The 17,801-nt window shown below is 26.3% G+C and overlaps 2 protein-coding genes across 3 annotated transcripts in view; one reads left to right on the top strand and one right to left on the bottom strand.

Moving 5' to 3' along the window:
* Positions 1–17,801, top strand: part of LOC114946396 (trissin receptor-like) — a 48,663-nt gene that overhangs the window by 478 nt on the left and 30,384 nt on the right. The window contains exons 2-3 of one of the 2 annotated variants that reach the window (XM_029322859.2): positions 481–1,569; positions 16,175–16,350. In XM_029322859.2, the coding sequence (XP_029178692.1) occupies positions 1,451–1,569; positions 16,175–16,350 (295 nt within the window). In that variant the 5' untranslated portion in view covers positions 481–1,450. Of the gene's footprint in view, positions 1–457; positions 1,570–16,174; positions 16,351–17,801 lie in introns of both variants that reach the window. The other variant, XM_029322858.2, reaches the window with a different exon arrangement.
* LOC114946395 (sodium-independent sulfate anion transporter) overlaps positions 1–17,801 on the bottom strand; it is a 39,871-nt gene that overhangs the window by 12,793 nt on the left and 9,277 nt on the right. The window contains exons 2-3 of the mRNA XM_029322856.2: positions 12,890–12,944; positions 12,467–12,512 (exon numbers count right to left, since the gene is read on the bottom strand). The gene's annotated coding sequence lies outside the window, so the exon portion shown is untranslated. The remainder of the gene's footprint in view (positions 1–12,466; positions 12,513–12,889; positions 12,945–17,801) is intronic.

Raw genomic sequence — 17,801 nt, 5'->3', positions numbered from 1 at the left:
AGAAATTATATGAAGTAAATGGAGACAAAAAATTATCAATTATTTTATATTGATTATTGTCAATTATTGAGTTTCGTCATTTGTAATCAATATAGATAGATCAATTTTGATTACTTATTTAATAGTATATTTCATAGTAATTCATTTGCATAGATTAAAAATTTTTAATCTCTCTTTGCTACTTTTCGAAAACTGCATAATATAGAATCTTAATATCATACAATATTTACATTCTTACTCTTGCGAATATTTGAATGTATGTGTATGGAAATGAGATACATATTCTTCGTAATCATTTCGATCGACTTATATTTTAATTGAGAAAATTTAGGTAAAATTGTTCGTTTTTAGAATTATAACAAAAACGTATTAAAGTTATGAGATTTTAATTTTCTACATTATGACATATTATCTCATAGTTATACATTTATTAAACCAACACGATAAATTTTCATAGAAAACTGATAAAAGTTTTGACAGTTTGATATGTGACAGAAATAAAGGAATTGCAAAAAGCTAAAAATGAGAAGTATGCTGTTGATACTGACGTCAATGATATTCTCCAATAATGTGAAAGTTTTAACTTTAAGAAAGTGACTGAGAAAGTAATAAAAAAAAGTCGCGGTATTTTCAAGAGATCACAAGATGTCATGTCAAATGCCACATTACTGAATCTACAAACTATTCGTATAAAATGGAAGATGTCATATATATAATTTGTCGCTTCGACTTACGTGCAACGATCAAATTATTTGTTACGAGTTTCCGGTGATTGCAAGGTCAACCACATATTGGATAGAAAATGCGTAGAGAACAGACTTGAAAAATGAATCTTTCCCACGTCCGAGACAAATAATAATCATGTTCGAAGGACAATACGAAACGGTATAAGTATCTTATAATTACGTCGTTGATACTCGTTAATCATTCTTTCTTAATGTCCTTTCTCTGATGTGTTGTGACCCAAAGTGTTTCTCTGTACGAAAGGAGTTGTCAACGAATTAATGAATTAAGAATTTGCATTATGACGATATATACGTAATCTCGTTTAATAAAGGGTGCAATAACGATGCCGTTCTAGCGTTGTGATTATGGAAATTAATTTACACGGTGAAACAAATTAAATTACTGCAGTGCGCGTTAATGCAATATATATATGAAACTCGGCGAGTCTCGGCGATAATAAGACACTCGAGAGGAGAAATGAAGAGATTTTAATCTTAAAAGGAGAGCACGACATATACATATATGCTCACCTTGTTTCATTCGCCGCACTATTTGTCGACGCCAGAAATTCATTAACGCGGCTTCGAGCTTGCATTCATCGTTATTCTGCACGTTGCAACGCGGCGAAGTGCATCGGCGACAAATTAGCGGAACAACCGCTGGCAAAAACGCGTGAAAAACGAGGCTGCAACTGTCTCTTGATTTCGACATTTCCTCCTACACCATGAACATCTTGATGTACATCGTCCAAAACGAATACCAAGAGTCCTCGAGAGAGATTGCGAAGCAAAATGCCGTAATGGCACGTACGGAGATTGATTTTGTCGACCAGGATATGACGAAGTAAGTATTTTCGCGAGTAAATTGTAATTGAAATTTATGTCGTCAAATCAGAGTTATTAGTAACGTTTTTCAATTTCTGCGTCTATTACTTTCATAAGTTAAGTAGCTCGATTCTTCTTACTTCTGCGCTTAATTTGAAATTCCGACGTTTATTACATGCTAGAATAGAATTTCTTTATATCAGATTAAATCAGATTCCGCTCTCTCTTGTAGACAAATTATAAAGTGTAGCTTTTACCTTTTCAATCTGAAGAAAGTCATTCTAATTTATGGTGTTATTCTTTTGAGAATTTATATTCTAATTTTTTAAATATTAAAATTAAAAATGTTAAAATTAAAGTGGATATTTTATATTTTAAAGTGCGTTTTGTATCTCTAGATAAAATTAATGATAATATTTAATGTTTACATATATGTATAAAAGCTTTTTCTATAACATTACAAATTTTTCAAATTAAAAATATTAATGCTATGCTCTTTTCAAATGACAGTTTGACAATTTGTAAAAAAATTATAGGTATATATATAAAAGTATATATAAAATACACAATAGTAAAAGGAAAATAGATACAAGACAAGATAATAAAGAAAGACAATTTATCGATAACATTCCACAAAAAGATGATTCACTTCTTGCTATTTCTTGTTTTTATTGATGTGTGTATTGTGTTTATATAAATTTAAAAATATATAAAAATATTATTGCATCGACTATATCGATTATAATTTGTTAAAAAAAACAACGTTATTTGATAGAAAATCGTTGTGTCATGATTGGATTTCTCGAGTCCATGATTTTTTTGTTTTCTCTTTTTATCTCAATTTTGTTTCCGCACAAGTTATCGAATTGTTCGCGAATCTATTTTATGAAATTTTATTTATACGAATCAATAGTTTATTTCCACTAATTATGTATATCGAACAATTATATCAATAAATTGTATTAAACGATAAAATAAAATAGCAAACATAAACAAAAACGTTTTTCCTTATAAATTTTCTCTATTACATTATATTTTAATATATTATTGAAATAGGATAAAATAAAAATTCATTAAATCAAATTTTGTGTGATAATAAAAGTACAACAACAACAAGTGACAAGTTATATGATATTACTAATTATATTATAAAGTACGTAATTCAAAAACTGAGATAAGAATGTTTACAACAGTCACATATTTCAGTTTAATCAGTATCAAAATAATTATCATCACATTTACCCTTCCACGACAGTTAGACGACTCTAACGAAATATTACATCGTACCGACACTCGTCACGAACATAAATCAAAATCATTAGAAGATTGTTAATTTAATATACAATATTTAAAGAAAGCAATGCACTATGCACATTAATCAATATAGATTATATCGAAAGTATTTTCATAATACTACACTGATTTTTTTATTTATTGATTCGAAAATTATCAAAATATGTACTTTATACCTAGAAAAATCGTATAGATTTAATCTGTAAATTCTTGACTTTATGATTTAGATATGGTTATCCAATAGTATACTAACTTTTACTCTTTTCATCACTTTTATGCTTTAAGCTTTAAAACTTTTCTGCAGAATAGTTTTAGATACTATTAAAATTTCTTGAAAGTAAATGAGCAGCACGTTTTTTTATATAACTTCTTCCAACCTGTCTTCTTTCAAACTTTGAAAACACAACATATATTGTATTTATTACATTGATTTATATTAATTTTATATATAAAATTTGTTTTTTATATAACTATTGTATTTATAATATTTATTATTTCATTTATTATTTCAAATTTTTATAGCATTTTATTATCTTATTTATCCTATTTAAAATTAACAGGTAATTGTGTAATATCAATTTGTTATATGTTTATATTTGCCTATATAAAACTCTTTCTAATTAACTAATATTTCTAAATAATACGATATGATTATATATGTAAATCGTTTTCAAGACATATATATTTCTTGTCTCATTCTTCTTATTTTTCTTATCAAAAATTGTTATGTGCAATAATACGTGAATAAAAAGGTTGCAGAATTTATCGAGTTTGTCTTGCGTAAGCAGTAGATAAATTTTGACATTTCCATGAAATAGACAATTCGTTAAAATGTCAAACGTGATACGCCTTCCATTATTTTTGCCCACGCATGAAGATATCGGAGTGATTTACTTTTCGATGCGTGTGACAAGCGATACTTTATACATTGAATTCTTAAAAAAGAAAAACCACATGCAACTATATCTAGAGTCTAGACAATTGTAATTTAATTGCATTAAATTAAATCGAAATACTATATTTATTATCGAAATACTAATAATATATCATCAATTAGTGACTTTTGCATTAATAATTACTACTATAAATTCATGTATATTATTATATTTATTATCTAATTATGAAAATTAAACTAAATTAAGTTAAATCACTGATTTATAATAGAAACTCCTTTCAGTTTTAATCATTTTTCAGGCTTTTTTTTTTAAGTATCACGTTTTAAATTACAAAATATGGTGACCAACAATATAAAATGAATGATATTGTAAGAGATATCTCAAACCGATCAATTTTACTAACACGATTCTACAAAATTTGGAGCTGAATTGTCCATAATAAAAAAAATTATTCTAAAAAAAGATTCAAGGGTCTAAACATCCAAGCATCCAAGGATTTTTAGGAATTCCACGGTCTAAAACTGTATATATGTAACAAAAAAAATATTCAAATGTCTATAAAGACTGGGAATAAAAAGATAATCTGGGAGATAAAAGCATTCACTCGTCAAAAAAATTAAAAACTATTTACAAAGTACACATAATTCAACTGCGAAAAAACATTTTAATTAAAATATAAATGTTTCTTTTAATAAAAAACGAAGAGAGAAAAAAAAACGAAAAAAAAACATTGTTTGGTTAATACATATTTAATGTATCTATTGTGTTATAAATGTTACTACTAAATGAAAAACTTTAATATATCTTTTAAAATCTCATTATTCCTTTCATCTTTATCTTAATAATAACATTTTATTTATTATTCTAAGCAACTGAATCTTGAATAACATTTCCTATAGTCTATACACGTATTTATCACTCGGATGAAATTTTCGTTAAAAATAATTATAAACTGTATAATTATAAAATAAAATAAATAATAAATTGCTTTGAAAATACCAATATAAGCCATAAGTTTAATTTTAATAAGAAAATATTTGGTTATAAATTCCAAAACATTAGAGACACATATGTATATATGTATACATACATACATGTAATACACATTTTAAAAAATTTTTGCATTTTTACGCACAATTTTTACATAATATACAAAAAGAAATTTTGCAACGTGAATTTCTTTCATATATTTTATCTGGCAAGCTTTGCTTTGGTTGGTTGCTCGTGGTAAATATAGTTCTCGCCAAATTGCACGAATTTAGAATTAATTACTATGGCTAATAATGCTTCCCAACTCGCAAACTCTTGCTTTACTTTATCGACTTTGCTTACGCTAGTTTTCCGCCAGATGAATTTAATTACACTACATTTTGGTGGAACAATTAAAATTGAAAGATCCACTAATTATCTTGGTGCGGTGTACGATTAATTATCCACATATAGTTTTAATTATTTTTGTAATAACTGCGAAGTTTTTTGAATCTAGTTTCTATGCAATGACATGTTTTCGATTTGCATCATTAATAATTAAAAAATCTCATAAACATACACCGAGTCTCTATATGCAATTATATGCAAATTAATTATGACTGATTTACACTTATTGTTAATTTAATTGTAATGTAAAGTAAAATATATTTATAATAAAAATCGACTAGATTATTTATCACATGTAATACCTTTTATTTAAAGTAAAAGAAGCAATTAATTTCATATAAAAAATATTTGTGTGTAATTATACTAATACAAGACATAAATATTTAAACTTGATCAAAATCACGGTCAACATAATTTACTGGCAAATATCTATAATGCCATAAATTCTCTATTTTGTAGCCTACCGTCACGAATTTAGATATACAGTTATATCGATCAAAAACCTGATAAAGGTATCCATAATATATGGATACAAGTAATTGTGTAATCATCGGTAGTTATCTGCTTAATTTAATATTATTTGCTTGTTTTGATATACGAAAAGCACATATAATTAGTTAATTAATTAACGAAATAATCGCACGAATCATTTTTATTATAATTTCAATGAAAATCGATATAACATGATTATAATTCTCAAATAGCTCAAATTTCAGTATTTTTTCTAAATTAATATAATGTGCTTTAATTATGGATATTTTTAAATATAGAATTAATTAATACCAGCAATTATGTAATGCCAAAAATAATCGTTTTTTCAGCTTTTCTTTATTATAAATTATATATAAATTTATAACTAGCTTCGTACTATTTTAATTATTTTAAAAATATCTTTAGCATTAAATTTAAACAACTTTATTCGTGCGAAACAATCTCGATTTTTAAACAATACATTGATTAACAAAAGAGAATACTGAATGTAACTTCCTTGAACAGGGAAATGAATTTATTTTTAAATGCTATTAGCGAACGAGTGCTGCTATTCACAGAAAATCAACACAAACTGACATGATTGACAAAGACCAACGTTATATTACCAGAACGTAGTGTATCTGTCGGATTGATTAAAGTCAGAGTGCAGTCGGCTATCATTAAAGCCCGAATCCGAGAAAATCCGAACTTGGCTCTTTCTCTATGTGCTTTTTGAACTGCTTTTTTTATTTTCTAATTTTATTTTATTTCTTTTAAAAATCGCGATATAGAAAAATCGTGGAGAAAAGTTACGGTCGGAATTAGCAATTTAATCTCGCAAAAGAACAAAGGGAAATCTGTGCAAGAAGAATATACGTGACTTATGGTGAATAGCTTGCAACTTCCGACAAGTTAAGAATTTTTATAATGGACTTTATAACTCTTTTCCTCAGACATCGACCTGATAATTAACGAGAAAACTCAGCTTTGAGTGTAATTAGTCGCATCCAATATATAATTGAGATGAGGGTTGGGAAAAATACGTGCAATTTAAAAGTGCTTCTTAGAAGGAAATAATTTTTAAAAAATGCAGTTTTTATGTAACATAATGTTACTTAACAGTTATGCAGAAGCAGATAATGGACTTGTCTCGAAAAGACAAAGAAATGCTGTGAGATTACATTTTTTCTTTATAAAGTGTTTGCTTATGCGCTCTTTAACCCAATCAGTGTGTTTTAATGTACTAAAATAAAAATCTGTGTTAGACATATTTGTATCACAAAAATAAAAAAAAATATAAAAAATGAAAAATACAAACGTTTATACATAATGTAACCATTCCAGCAATCAATTTGACCGAATTTATTCCATTCTGAATTCATAACAAGGAGTTAAAACCGTTATGAATAAGACAACCTATTCCTTCTTGAAAATATCGATCTAAAAGTATCGCTTATTTTACTTGGCATTGACGATATTTTCACGAATTTCTTGCGTGATATGACAAATGCCTATAGCAATTTTTCCCGATTCTTGACAACTTTGACAACTAAAAACGCAGTTGAGAAAAGTGTCGAAGAAAAGAACTCTCTTGGTTACTTTACACCATAAGAGAATAGAAAAAAGACGTAATCGTGGGAGAGTTGGCATTTGCGAGATCGCTTTATAATTCCTTTCGATAGCTATCTAAGAGATATGTAAGATAAATGATATAGAACTAGAAATACGTAAAAATATCTCGTATAAGTTTTCGCGCAAATTTCCCACATCTTCAGTTTAATCTATGTGTATCTCTCGAAATTGTACTCAAAGAAATAATAATGCAAAAGTATTTCGAAAGTCTGCGACAATCTATAATATGATTACGATTAATTTTTGAAATTAATGAAGAATATAAATTCAAATTATATATTCAAGTACAATTTTCATTTTTCAATTAAAATCATAATGTCAAAGATATCAAATATTACTGTAACATGAATTATTTGAATCGGAATATAATATTTAAACCTTATTATCAGATTGTTTAAAGATGATATTAACTTTTCGTTCGGATACTGACGTCAAATAATTACTAATTATCTACAAATTCATTTAGAAATTACACTGAACGCGAATGGAGAGCATAATTAATTATACGGCTTCCGCAAATCACAAACTAGATTCGAACGGATAGAATGCAAAACGATAGAATGTCAATACATTGCTGCATAGAAAATGTTGATAGTCATTGTAGAGACATTCAAATATTTATATTTACTTGCATTAGCGAGCTAATTTCTCAACAATGTGCATATATTGTAGTATACGCTACAACTACAGTAAAAAGCATTCATTATTAATAAAGTGGCGCAATTTTTATTTAATATCAAAGCAAAATTAATAGTTTTTTAATAATTATAAAATGTCTAATATTAATCCTTTTTTTTCTAAAAGAAAGAATATAATTTATAATTTTGTGTTACTTTTAAGTTTGTACATAAAATTATTTTTTTTGGAATTACATGTAATAATTATTAACTTGGAAAACATGATAACAAGTTTTCACGACGTATTAATTATTCTTATGATTCGTGCGGGTAGTTTCTGGTGGATTTTACGTAGGATACAAATATGTGGGTGGAAACAAGACGAATCAGCCTCCGTAGGATTTCAGTGGATTATATGTTTCTGGGAGCTTAATTCTCGTCTTTGGGGACTTTGCCTTAAGAGAACAAAACTTTTAGAGATCAAACTTTTGAAAAAGGAATTTTGGATATTAAAAGAAAAGAAATTAGCTGCATGTTTAAATCGCACAGAATGTGCTAAAAAATAGAGATAACAATAGTTTCTGAAAATCTATTCCTTAATATGGATTATACAGAGAGAAATTGCTAAAACACAACAGTACGTCACAAGTACTAAGATCCATTCTAATTCAATGACATGGTGTTCAAAATAATCGAGCACTGTGAGGAAACTTCTCAGGATGGTCCAGACAAAGCGAACAAATCAGATTTATCAGTGAGAAAACAACTCGATGTTCCCGACGGTGATGGAAACTTCACATCGTGTCCCAAGATTTAGTGACATGGGTACGCGAATAAAAAAAGAAAAAATATCATTTTACTTTTTGTTGAGAGGAGTTCGGTCACGAATCGAGTGAGATTTATTTCTTCGATCATCCCACGACAATATATTCAACGAAGAAAGTAATATCTCCATAATAATACTATTTTCTTTCCATAACAATGCCATTTTCTTCATGGTGAGTGGATGAATGGAGAAGATAAATCGATACACATATTTCCGAATTTTAGAAAATGTTTGATTTCTACAAATCGATGATAAGAAAACTGATGCGATATTGGAAAACGATATATCCAATAAGACCATATACTATTAAATACATATATAGGAATTACTATATATCTCAATTATTTGAAATCAAATAAAAGAAAGTCGTTTCAATGTAAGAATGTGCGAATAATATTTTTTATCCAATGCTACAAATTATTAGACTTAAGTATTTTGTGTAAAACGAGGTAAAATGTCATTTTTATCAGAAATGGCAATTACATAATCATCTCTTAAGCTTTTAACAACAACAATATTTAAAACAAAATAAAATAGACAAACATGGAAAAGATTCGATCTCTCGAACAGACAGATTTATCCAAGCATGCGTTAACTCGATTGGAGAAAGTTGCAAATTAATAAAACGACGAAACACAGAGGTTTAATGTGAAACAAAGTTTTCGTCGGTAAAAAGAAAAAGCCAATATCAATGTCACATCAACAACAGAGAGGTGCGTTATCATTGTCAACCTACGCAAAAGCGGAGGAAGACTAACGATGTATGGAACACATCGACCTAGGCAAAAACTCTCGCAAAAAACACGAGCCGCTCTTAATAGTGATAAAATATCGCGAACTTAAGCAAAGATATGCGTGGGCGAATCGGGGAAATGAGGAAAGGAAGTAATCCGTTTATGCGGATTTCGTCTACTTTAGATTCAGATATAATGCAATCTAATCTCGAATATATTTTTCGTGTGATCAAGCACGTTCACACTCTTCAATTTAATCAACACGATCATTTCGGAAAAAACGCCCACTTGTTTCTCACGTCTTGTTCTTTTCTTCTAGCACATTTCACAAAGACATAGCAAAAACGTTTGCAATATATGATTTGCATTTTGATACATATGTATATTTACTTTATATGAAAATGACACACTCAATTATCTTTTTTTCTGCAAAAATATACATATATTAAATTAAAAGTTTATGGAAAAACATACTTATGAAAATTTGTTAATATTAAAATACTTTCGGGAATTTATCGATGGTTTGCATGGTTATTAATTATTGCGATTTTTCAATTTGTCTTTGACAGTTATTAATCCCGTTTGCTTTTGTTCATTATCATATCAGAGAAAGAAATAAAAAAACATTTTATTAAAAAAAATACAAATATGCATTTTGCAAAATAACAACTTGCTTATTTACAAATAATAAAAGGCAAAAATAAGCACATGTGTACTTTGTGGGAGCTTGTTATTTACATAATCATTATTGGAAATATGTATTAATCACCTGTTACAGTCTCTTTACACCTACGTTTAGATAAAATACGAAAACTTTAAAAACGTGTATAACTCTTGCAAAAATATAATGACACTTATGAATGTTATATTGAATGTAAGTTATAATTAAATTACATCTTTTCTTATGTATCTGTGAAACTGATATAGAAGTTATTTTACTCGGAAATTATTTTAAAATAACTTTTCAAATGTTTCTAGAATTTTGTAAATTTCTTTCAAACAAACAAAAATTAAACTACCAAAAATTAGGAAAACTAATAATAATAGGTTAAATAATTTATCTAGCAGATATAAAGAAAGTTATTTTATCCTTTAATTTTAAATATAATATTAGATTTATTTGATCTTTCTAATTTTTATTGGAATGAATAATTAATCATTCAAATTATCAAGACTATATCGTATATGTGTATACATATACATATATATGTATATACCCAGGTAGCAAGCTGAAGTAATTAAACGTCAAAATAACGTCATTTTGACGTCGAATGACGTCAGCTTGCTACCTGGGAATATATATTTTTTTTTAATTTTTTTACGGAGCGTGATGTAAAAAACTATCATCCCAATTCTTTTAACTTGGAGAAGCAGCATATTTTGTTTAGTCCGACTCTCTTTCCTTTTAACTTGTCCGACATAGGTGCTATTTCCGGTAATTACGTTATCACCGGCATAGAGAAGAGAGAACTCTTCAGGTTCATTAGAATACTTAAACTTTTACACCTAGCTAATGTATTCGTTAAGAAGATAAAATTTACTGAAAAAAGTAAAATTGGTATTATAACTACTTTAATTTAATTTTTCTTTACAAGAATTGTAATAAAAAACACAATTAGAATTATAAAATATATAATTAAAATACAAAATATTAAAAGTCATACAAAATTTAACGCAAAAATTTAAATTTTAAAAGTAAAACTTTTATTATATAATGTAAAATAAATTAAAATAAATTTTCGGAATTATACGAAAATATTTAAAAAATTCATAATATAATACGTATAATATTCATACGTATAAAAAATTCGCTAAATTTTTAAACCAGAACATTATATTTTTGGTCTATTCTAATATTCTTAGTGTTAGTATTCCTATATATATTTAATTCCTCAAAATGGTGCTGAGATAATTCTAACAATCTTGACATCTATTTGATAGCTAAAGCGGGAATCCGCAATCACCGAGATTTGGAGAAACGTGTCCTAATCGTGTGCCCTAATCGAATGCATTGATAGCATTGCTGATTACTATTACACGTAGATAAAATATAAAGTATGTAAAACGTATTTTCGAATCCTCTTAAAGATACTCTCAAATATGTATTTCTCGCTAAGCATTTTGGCCAATATTGGCTTTTACTTTACGTAGCCTATATCTATTCTTCGGACCAGTTGAACTTACCTTTCCTATGGTCATATTTTCATTCGATTTTTAAGCAGAGATCAAAAAAAGAATACTTTTTTCATTGCATGTTATTTATTGTTGGCGAATAAACACAAAAATTTTATATGCTCTCGTTTGCGTTTACAGTTTGTTAAACGCACGCGTTTAGATCGAGGTAGGAAGAAAACTCTTTTTTTTGGCCGGCTAATTATTATTGCCGACAAATGAGCGTAAACATATCACGCTCAATGTTGACGAGCGTGCAACATTAAGATCGTTCGTTCAATGTTACTTTACTTTATCCAAAAAAGCTAAGTTTTTAATCAAAGATTAATTGAAATTTTTATAGTAATTATAATTTATAATAAAAAAAGTAATTTATGACAAAATTCAATTAATTAAAAAATAATTTGTATCATTTATCATTCCTTTAGAGGTAATGTAATTAATTGATCACTTGGCTTTACATCGGTTAAAGCAAAGTTTAACTACAAAATTCTAAAATATAGGCGGATGGGCTATAAAAAATTAGAATATAAGGTCAATAAGTAAAGATTAAATGACCGTTGCATATATAATTAAAAAAATTAATGGTCTTTATTCAATATATTAAATAAAAAATCTATAGTATAAAAAATGCGTCTTTGATCTTCTTTAATCTATATATATATATATATATATATATATATATATACATATATATTTTATATTTTATTTTACAATTTACTTTTGTAATAAATGCAATATATATTGAAAAAACTTATTAAAAGTTATTTAATCTAATCTGTTTTAACTCATCCATTTTGAGGCAACCATTTGATGGACCTATTTATTATCTCTATAATTTCTACATGCGCACCCACAAATCCGTTACCTCAAAATTAAATAAAAATTTATCACTCACCAGCACTGATGCAACAGCAGAGTTGTTGAAATCAGAGCTACGTTATCTGTAACAAATAAATATAAAATTCTCAAATCTATTTTATAGTAATATCGAGAAAGAACATTAATTTATGAATTATTCTAGAATTTTAATAATTCAGATTAAAATATAAGAAATAATTCAAATTATTATTTATTATTACTACCAAATTTTATATCTGATGAATAAAATAAGAAACAGACATATTAATATAGAATATTTATGAAGTTTTAAAAATAAAATTTTTATATAAAATAGAGAAATACTTTTAAAAGATTTATATAAAAGTCTTTCTCTCAGAATCTCTCTTGTTTAAATTATTCAAATAAATGAATCGAATTAATGAGCGCGGGCGTATACGCCATTTATAATAATTATAATAAACAAATAATGATTACTCACTCTAAGATTGTTCCATCAATTCCTCTTCTTCTCAAGATCGTTAGCTTAAGTTGATCTGCAACATAAAATCCTAATTATAGTACCTAATATAATTAATATTTAAAAACATTCACATAATATACATAAGTATTGAGGTTTATGTTCGATGTAGTAAATGAGAGAATATACAATGGAATAATAATTTTTTAATTCAAACTTTTATACAACTTATATAAAAAGAATTGATAAAAGTATTTGTCTCTAATTCTTTTTTGTTTAAACTCAACAAAGTATTTTAATTGAGCTTATATATGAAGTTCTCGCTATATTCTCACACGTGCACATACAAACATTGCTTGAATACAGATTAAGACGACCAAAAACGGAGAGAGTAAATCCCTCTTGATATCTCTTGCATTTATCGTAACAGATTTTGCGAGCTTCTAATAAAAAGTTGAATGATAAGAAGCGATCGATAAAGTAACGTCTCACAAGATGAGATTATAGAAAGATTATGGGATAAGTATTCCATTAAGAGAGAAATGTAACCGGATTTTAAATCATCAAATCGATGATATGAGTTATAAATACAAGAAGAATATTAAGATTATATTGCACAATAGCAACAAAAATAATGAAAAGTTAAAAGATTAAATTCTTTTTTTTTTTTAATTAAGATTAGTAAAGATTTGTGTCAACCATTTTATTAACGAAAATTAGCAACAGTATGAGCAAAGTATATGATAACGGAAATTGCAACTAATAATTAAAATTATCTAAGTAAAAATTTAATATACAGAATTCTTGTAATATTAAAATCTATTTTATATATAGAAATGTTCGATAAATTTTTAATTAACCTTATTATTATCGGAAATATTTCGAGAAATCGATAAAGCTTTGAATTAAAAGTTACAACTAAAAAAACTTGTAAACAAAAAAATTTCAAAAAAAAAAACAAAACTTTATTTAATATTAAGTTAATTATACCAAAATTATTATTTAAAGATTTAAAGAATATACATATATACAATATATATATATATATATTTTTTTTTAATAATAAAATATAAAATAAAAATTAAAAAAATACAAATTACATTTATATTTAAATCACCTCAGTTAAATTTAATTTTGATCGAATTCTTGAAATGTGTCTCATATTGTGATATTCTGCATGATTTTGTATAACTTAATGAAAATTACGTAAAAAATAAATTTGACATTAATATAAATCTACAAATATTTACATATATTCAATTTGTACCGTTGAAAAGAACAAATATTTAAAGTTAGAATTAATTAAGTTAATTAAAGTTAATTTTTAAGTTGTATAAGGTAAAAAATGAATTGTATTAGAAAACGTGTTAATAGAAAAAAATAATGTATAAATATCGATATTACATACGAGTATTTTGATTTTTCATTGTTCAAACAGAAGAAACTTTAAATTACTTGCAGTGATAAATCGATATCACGAGCTCGCAAGTCAGGAATTTAATCCAAAGAACACTCAATATATTGCAAGTTAGAGAACTGCATAAGTTTTCATCATATTTTTACTAAAGATTATAAAAAGAAGAATATCTACTTTGTCACATTGATATATTTCGTCATCGGAATTAGAAATATAATAAAAAAAACATTATATTTTTGACAAAGACATATGTGAGATTTATTGTGAAATTTCTCTCATCGTTGACATTTCAGAAGACATTTTGCTTGCAATACAGATTTTATCTAAAAGTTTCAAAATATGTACTTAAGACTATATAATTAACAACATGCATATACATAATATATATACACGTAGTTACAGGAAACGTGCACAGACTACAGTGTACTGGAATACAATTTCCATGGCTTAACTCGCTATTATCTTAATTAACAATGATAATAATGTACACTCAGTATATTTAATAAAGAATTTTACACACATATATATATTTATATAAATTTCATTGTATATATGAGTGAATCTATAGTTATGAAGACATTCGGCATGAATCAATGATAATATAGAATATAGAAAATCGAATTAAATCGCTTAAACATCCGTTTTTTAAATAATCTAATGCTCTGGATTTCCGCGATAAGAATAATATTTGAGAACTACTGTTCTAATGTTTGCTGCCTCGCTCTCAAAATCAGTATTACTTTCTCAAGAGTGTTCGAAATTCTTTTACAATTAAAAGAGTTCGATATCGTCAGAGTTACAAAATAATAAATCTTTTTCTATCCTCTAAATGTCAAAAGTTTAATTAATTCAATTAGCCACTAAAGTAAAATTCACTTTTCTTTTTAATTAAATAATGTAAGCAAGCTAGTTTTTGTTTCTGATGAAACAATTACTATGCTCATTGCTTTCATTACAATGAAACTTCTATAACAATGTAAGTAAAACATTTTATCTTTTTATTTCAGGATGTTTGTAAATCAGTAAACCCTCGTTCCTTTCAACATTCTACTGAATTTATTTATACGTATAAGCATAAAATCAGATATAATCAATACTTGATTGTCGTGAAATTTGAACAAATATGTATAAAGATTCGATATAAAAAAAGATTATATTCTTTAATTGATTTATTTTTATGATATGTAAAAGTTATAAGTAAAGACTAAAGCGATATTGTTATAAAAATGGTTTAAATCTCATTTTTCATATTTATGTAACAGGAGACTTATTATATAACATTATATAGCTATAAAACATTTTATAAAATACTATTTTGTAGCGTTATATTAATTTCTTCGATTTTAGTTTCAGTTTTGCAAAACATTTATTCTCAGTTAGATAAAATAAATTACCTTAATTTTGTTTCTTCTGTGTTTTTAATAAACTTAACTTATAAGAAATTATAAATGTAATATTTACAATTTTATTATGTTTGCATTTAATAATTGCTATTACCAGCACAATTATTTGACATAATGTACATAGTTTGAATTAAATTAAATTTAAAAAAAATTGTTTTCCACCGATTACTTTACCGCGCATTATTATATATGTATATGTATATATATGTATTTCTTAATTAAATTAAATTTAAAAAAAATTGTTTTCCAACAATTACTTTACCGCGCATTATTTTATATATGTATATATATATTTCTTAATTAATTACTGTCATTAAAATTATTATAAAATAAAAACAAGTTGCGTTTTTTTCGTGGTTCAACACCTTAAAGCATCGGTGTTCTTTATGATGTATCCCAATTATATTAATTCCGACTAACTGTAAGAAAAATATTAGAATGATAATGTACTATCATTATGACAAATTTAATTTCTTTTTGTTCCAGACTTCTCAGCGATCGAAATGCCGTCACTTATGAGATCAATAACAACGAAACTGATTTAAACAACGAAACTCTTCTTTACAATGTGTCACTAAACGAAGACTATATCTTCGATAGGACTGATGTAAAAGTAATTTTTATTACTTTATACACTATCGTATTCGTCTGCTGTTTCTTTGGTAAGTCATTCAATGTCTTTGTATACCTCATAATTAATCCTCAAATAATAATGCAATTGTTTGCACTTTCATTATATTTTTCATCTGACAATTACGCCAATGTAATACACACTTATAGGTTTAAGAAAAAATGTTGATACAAATGGTGATACAGCCATGTATGTCATGTATGTATACATATATTTGTTTCCAAATATAAATTCTTCTTATTATACTTGACATGATTATAAATTGTGGAATTATGAATATTTTTATAAATGTATAATAAATAAATGTTGATCATTTTCAACATGCTTTGCAATATACGCTAAATGTAAAATTAAAATCTTGTTTAATTATATTTCTAAGGAATATTCTATCTAGCATGAATTTATTTAAAACAAAAATAATTGACATGTTGCTATTTTGGCCTATGATAAAAAATGGGAGAAAAATAACTTTCATATCACTAAATATGTTTGTTATTAAATTTTTATCAGTGTAGTAAATCGGCTTGCAATTTTTCTTAAAATCTTATAAATTTCATATAATTATTTTTAAAGATTTTAATTTGTTAAACGTCTTTAATATCCTACATTCCGTATTCGAAATTAAAAGACATAGAAAAGAACATACAAGTTAGAAAATCGAATCTTTGCAATTTGCTCGGTGTTGAAGGTTAATTTAATCTCGCCTGTCAATTCGAGTTTAATCAACTCTCGAATCAAAGTAAGGGCTTGGCGTTTCATTGCGGAAGGTAACTCACGATTCCTTTTTGCTTAACGACGCGCATGCGGAACTCGTATGTCGGCTGTCGGAAGTAGCTTCATTTCCTTGGATATGTTACACGAACGACCACAACCGTGCATTACCATGAAACCACCATTAAGTAGTCGGTCGCTTCCGGTCGCGTAATCCACGCAAAGTATTAGTATGTCACTTTTAAAGGAGCAAACATTGTTAATTTGTCAATCTCGACTAAATATGAATTGTTAGTGAAGTTAAGAATTCAAACTAACTAATTATAAGTTTGAGCGAGATTGACGTTTAATTATTCATTTCGATAATATCAGTTATTGGAGCAGATCCTAAGAATTTAATCTCTTCATAATTAACGCCGTTAATTTAATAGATTTTATTGTACAGTATTATTGTACAATATTAAAAATTCTTAATGTGTGCTATCTGATAGATTGTTATAAACATTTGGCTAATAAGTTCATTTTTAATTTTGTAGCCGAAAAAACATTCGATTTTTGGTGAAATATATTGAAAATGTTTAATTGATGATATTAAATGCAGATTGCAGTGTTACAAAAATTATATTCTAAATACCTGATAACCACGAAATCAATTTTGCATATTGGCTTATAAATAGTTTTAAAAAAATTTGGAGATATTTTATACTAAACATTTTTTCTATGTATAAAATCTTAATAAAGAAAGATTAATAAAGTTTTGATTCAATTCAT

The sequence above is a fragment of the Nylanderia fulva genome, unplaced genomic scaffold (genome assembly GCF_048542155.1).
Source record: "Nylanderia fulva isolate GAGA-0341 unplaced genomic scaffold, ASM4854215v1 Scaffold9, whole genome shotgun sequence".
In the NCBI taxonomy this organism is placed as follows: domain Eukaryota; kingdom Metazoa; phylum Arthropoda; class Insecta; order Hymenoptera; family Formicidae; genus Nylanderia; species Nylanderia fulva.
This window is presented reverse-complemented; position numbering and strand designations above follow the sequence as displayed.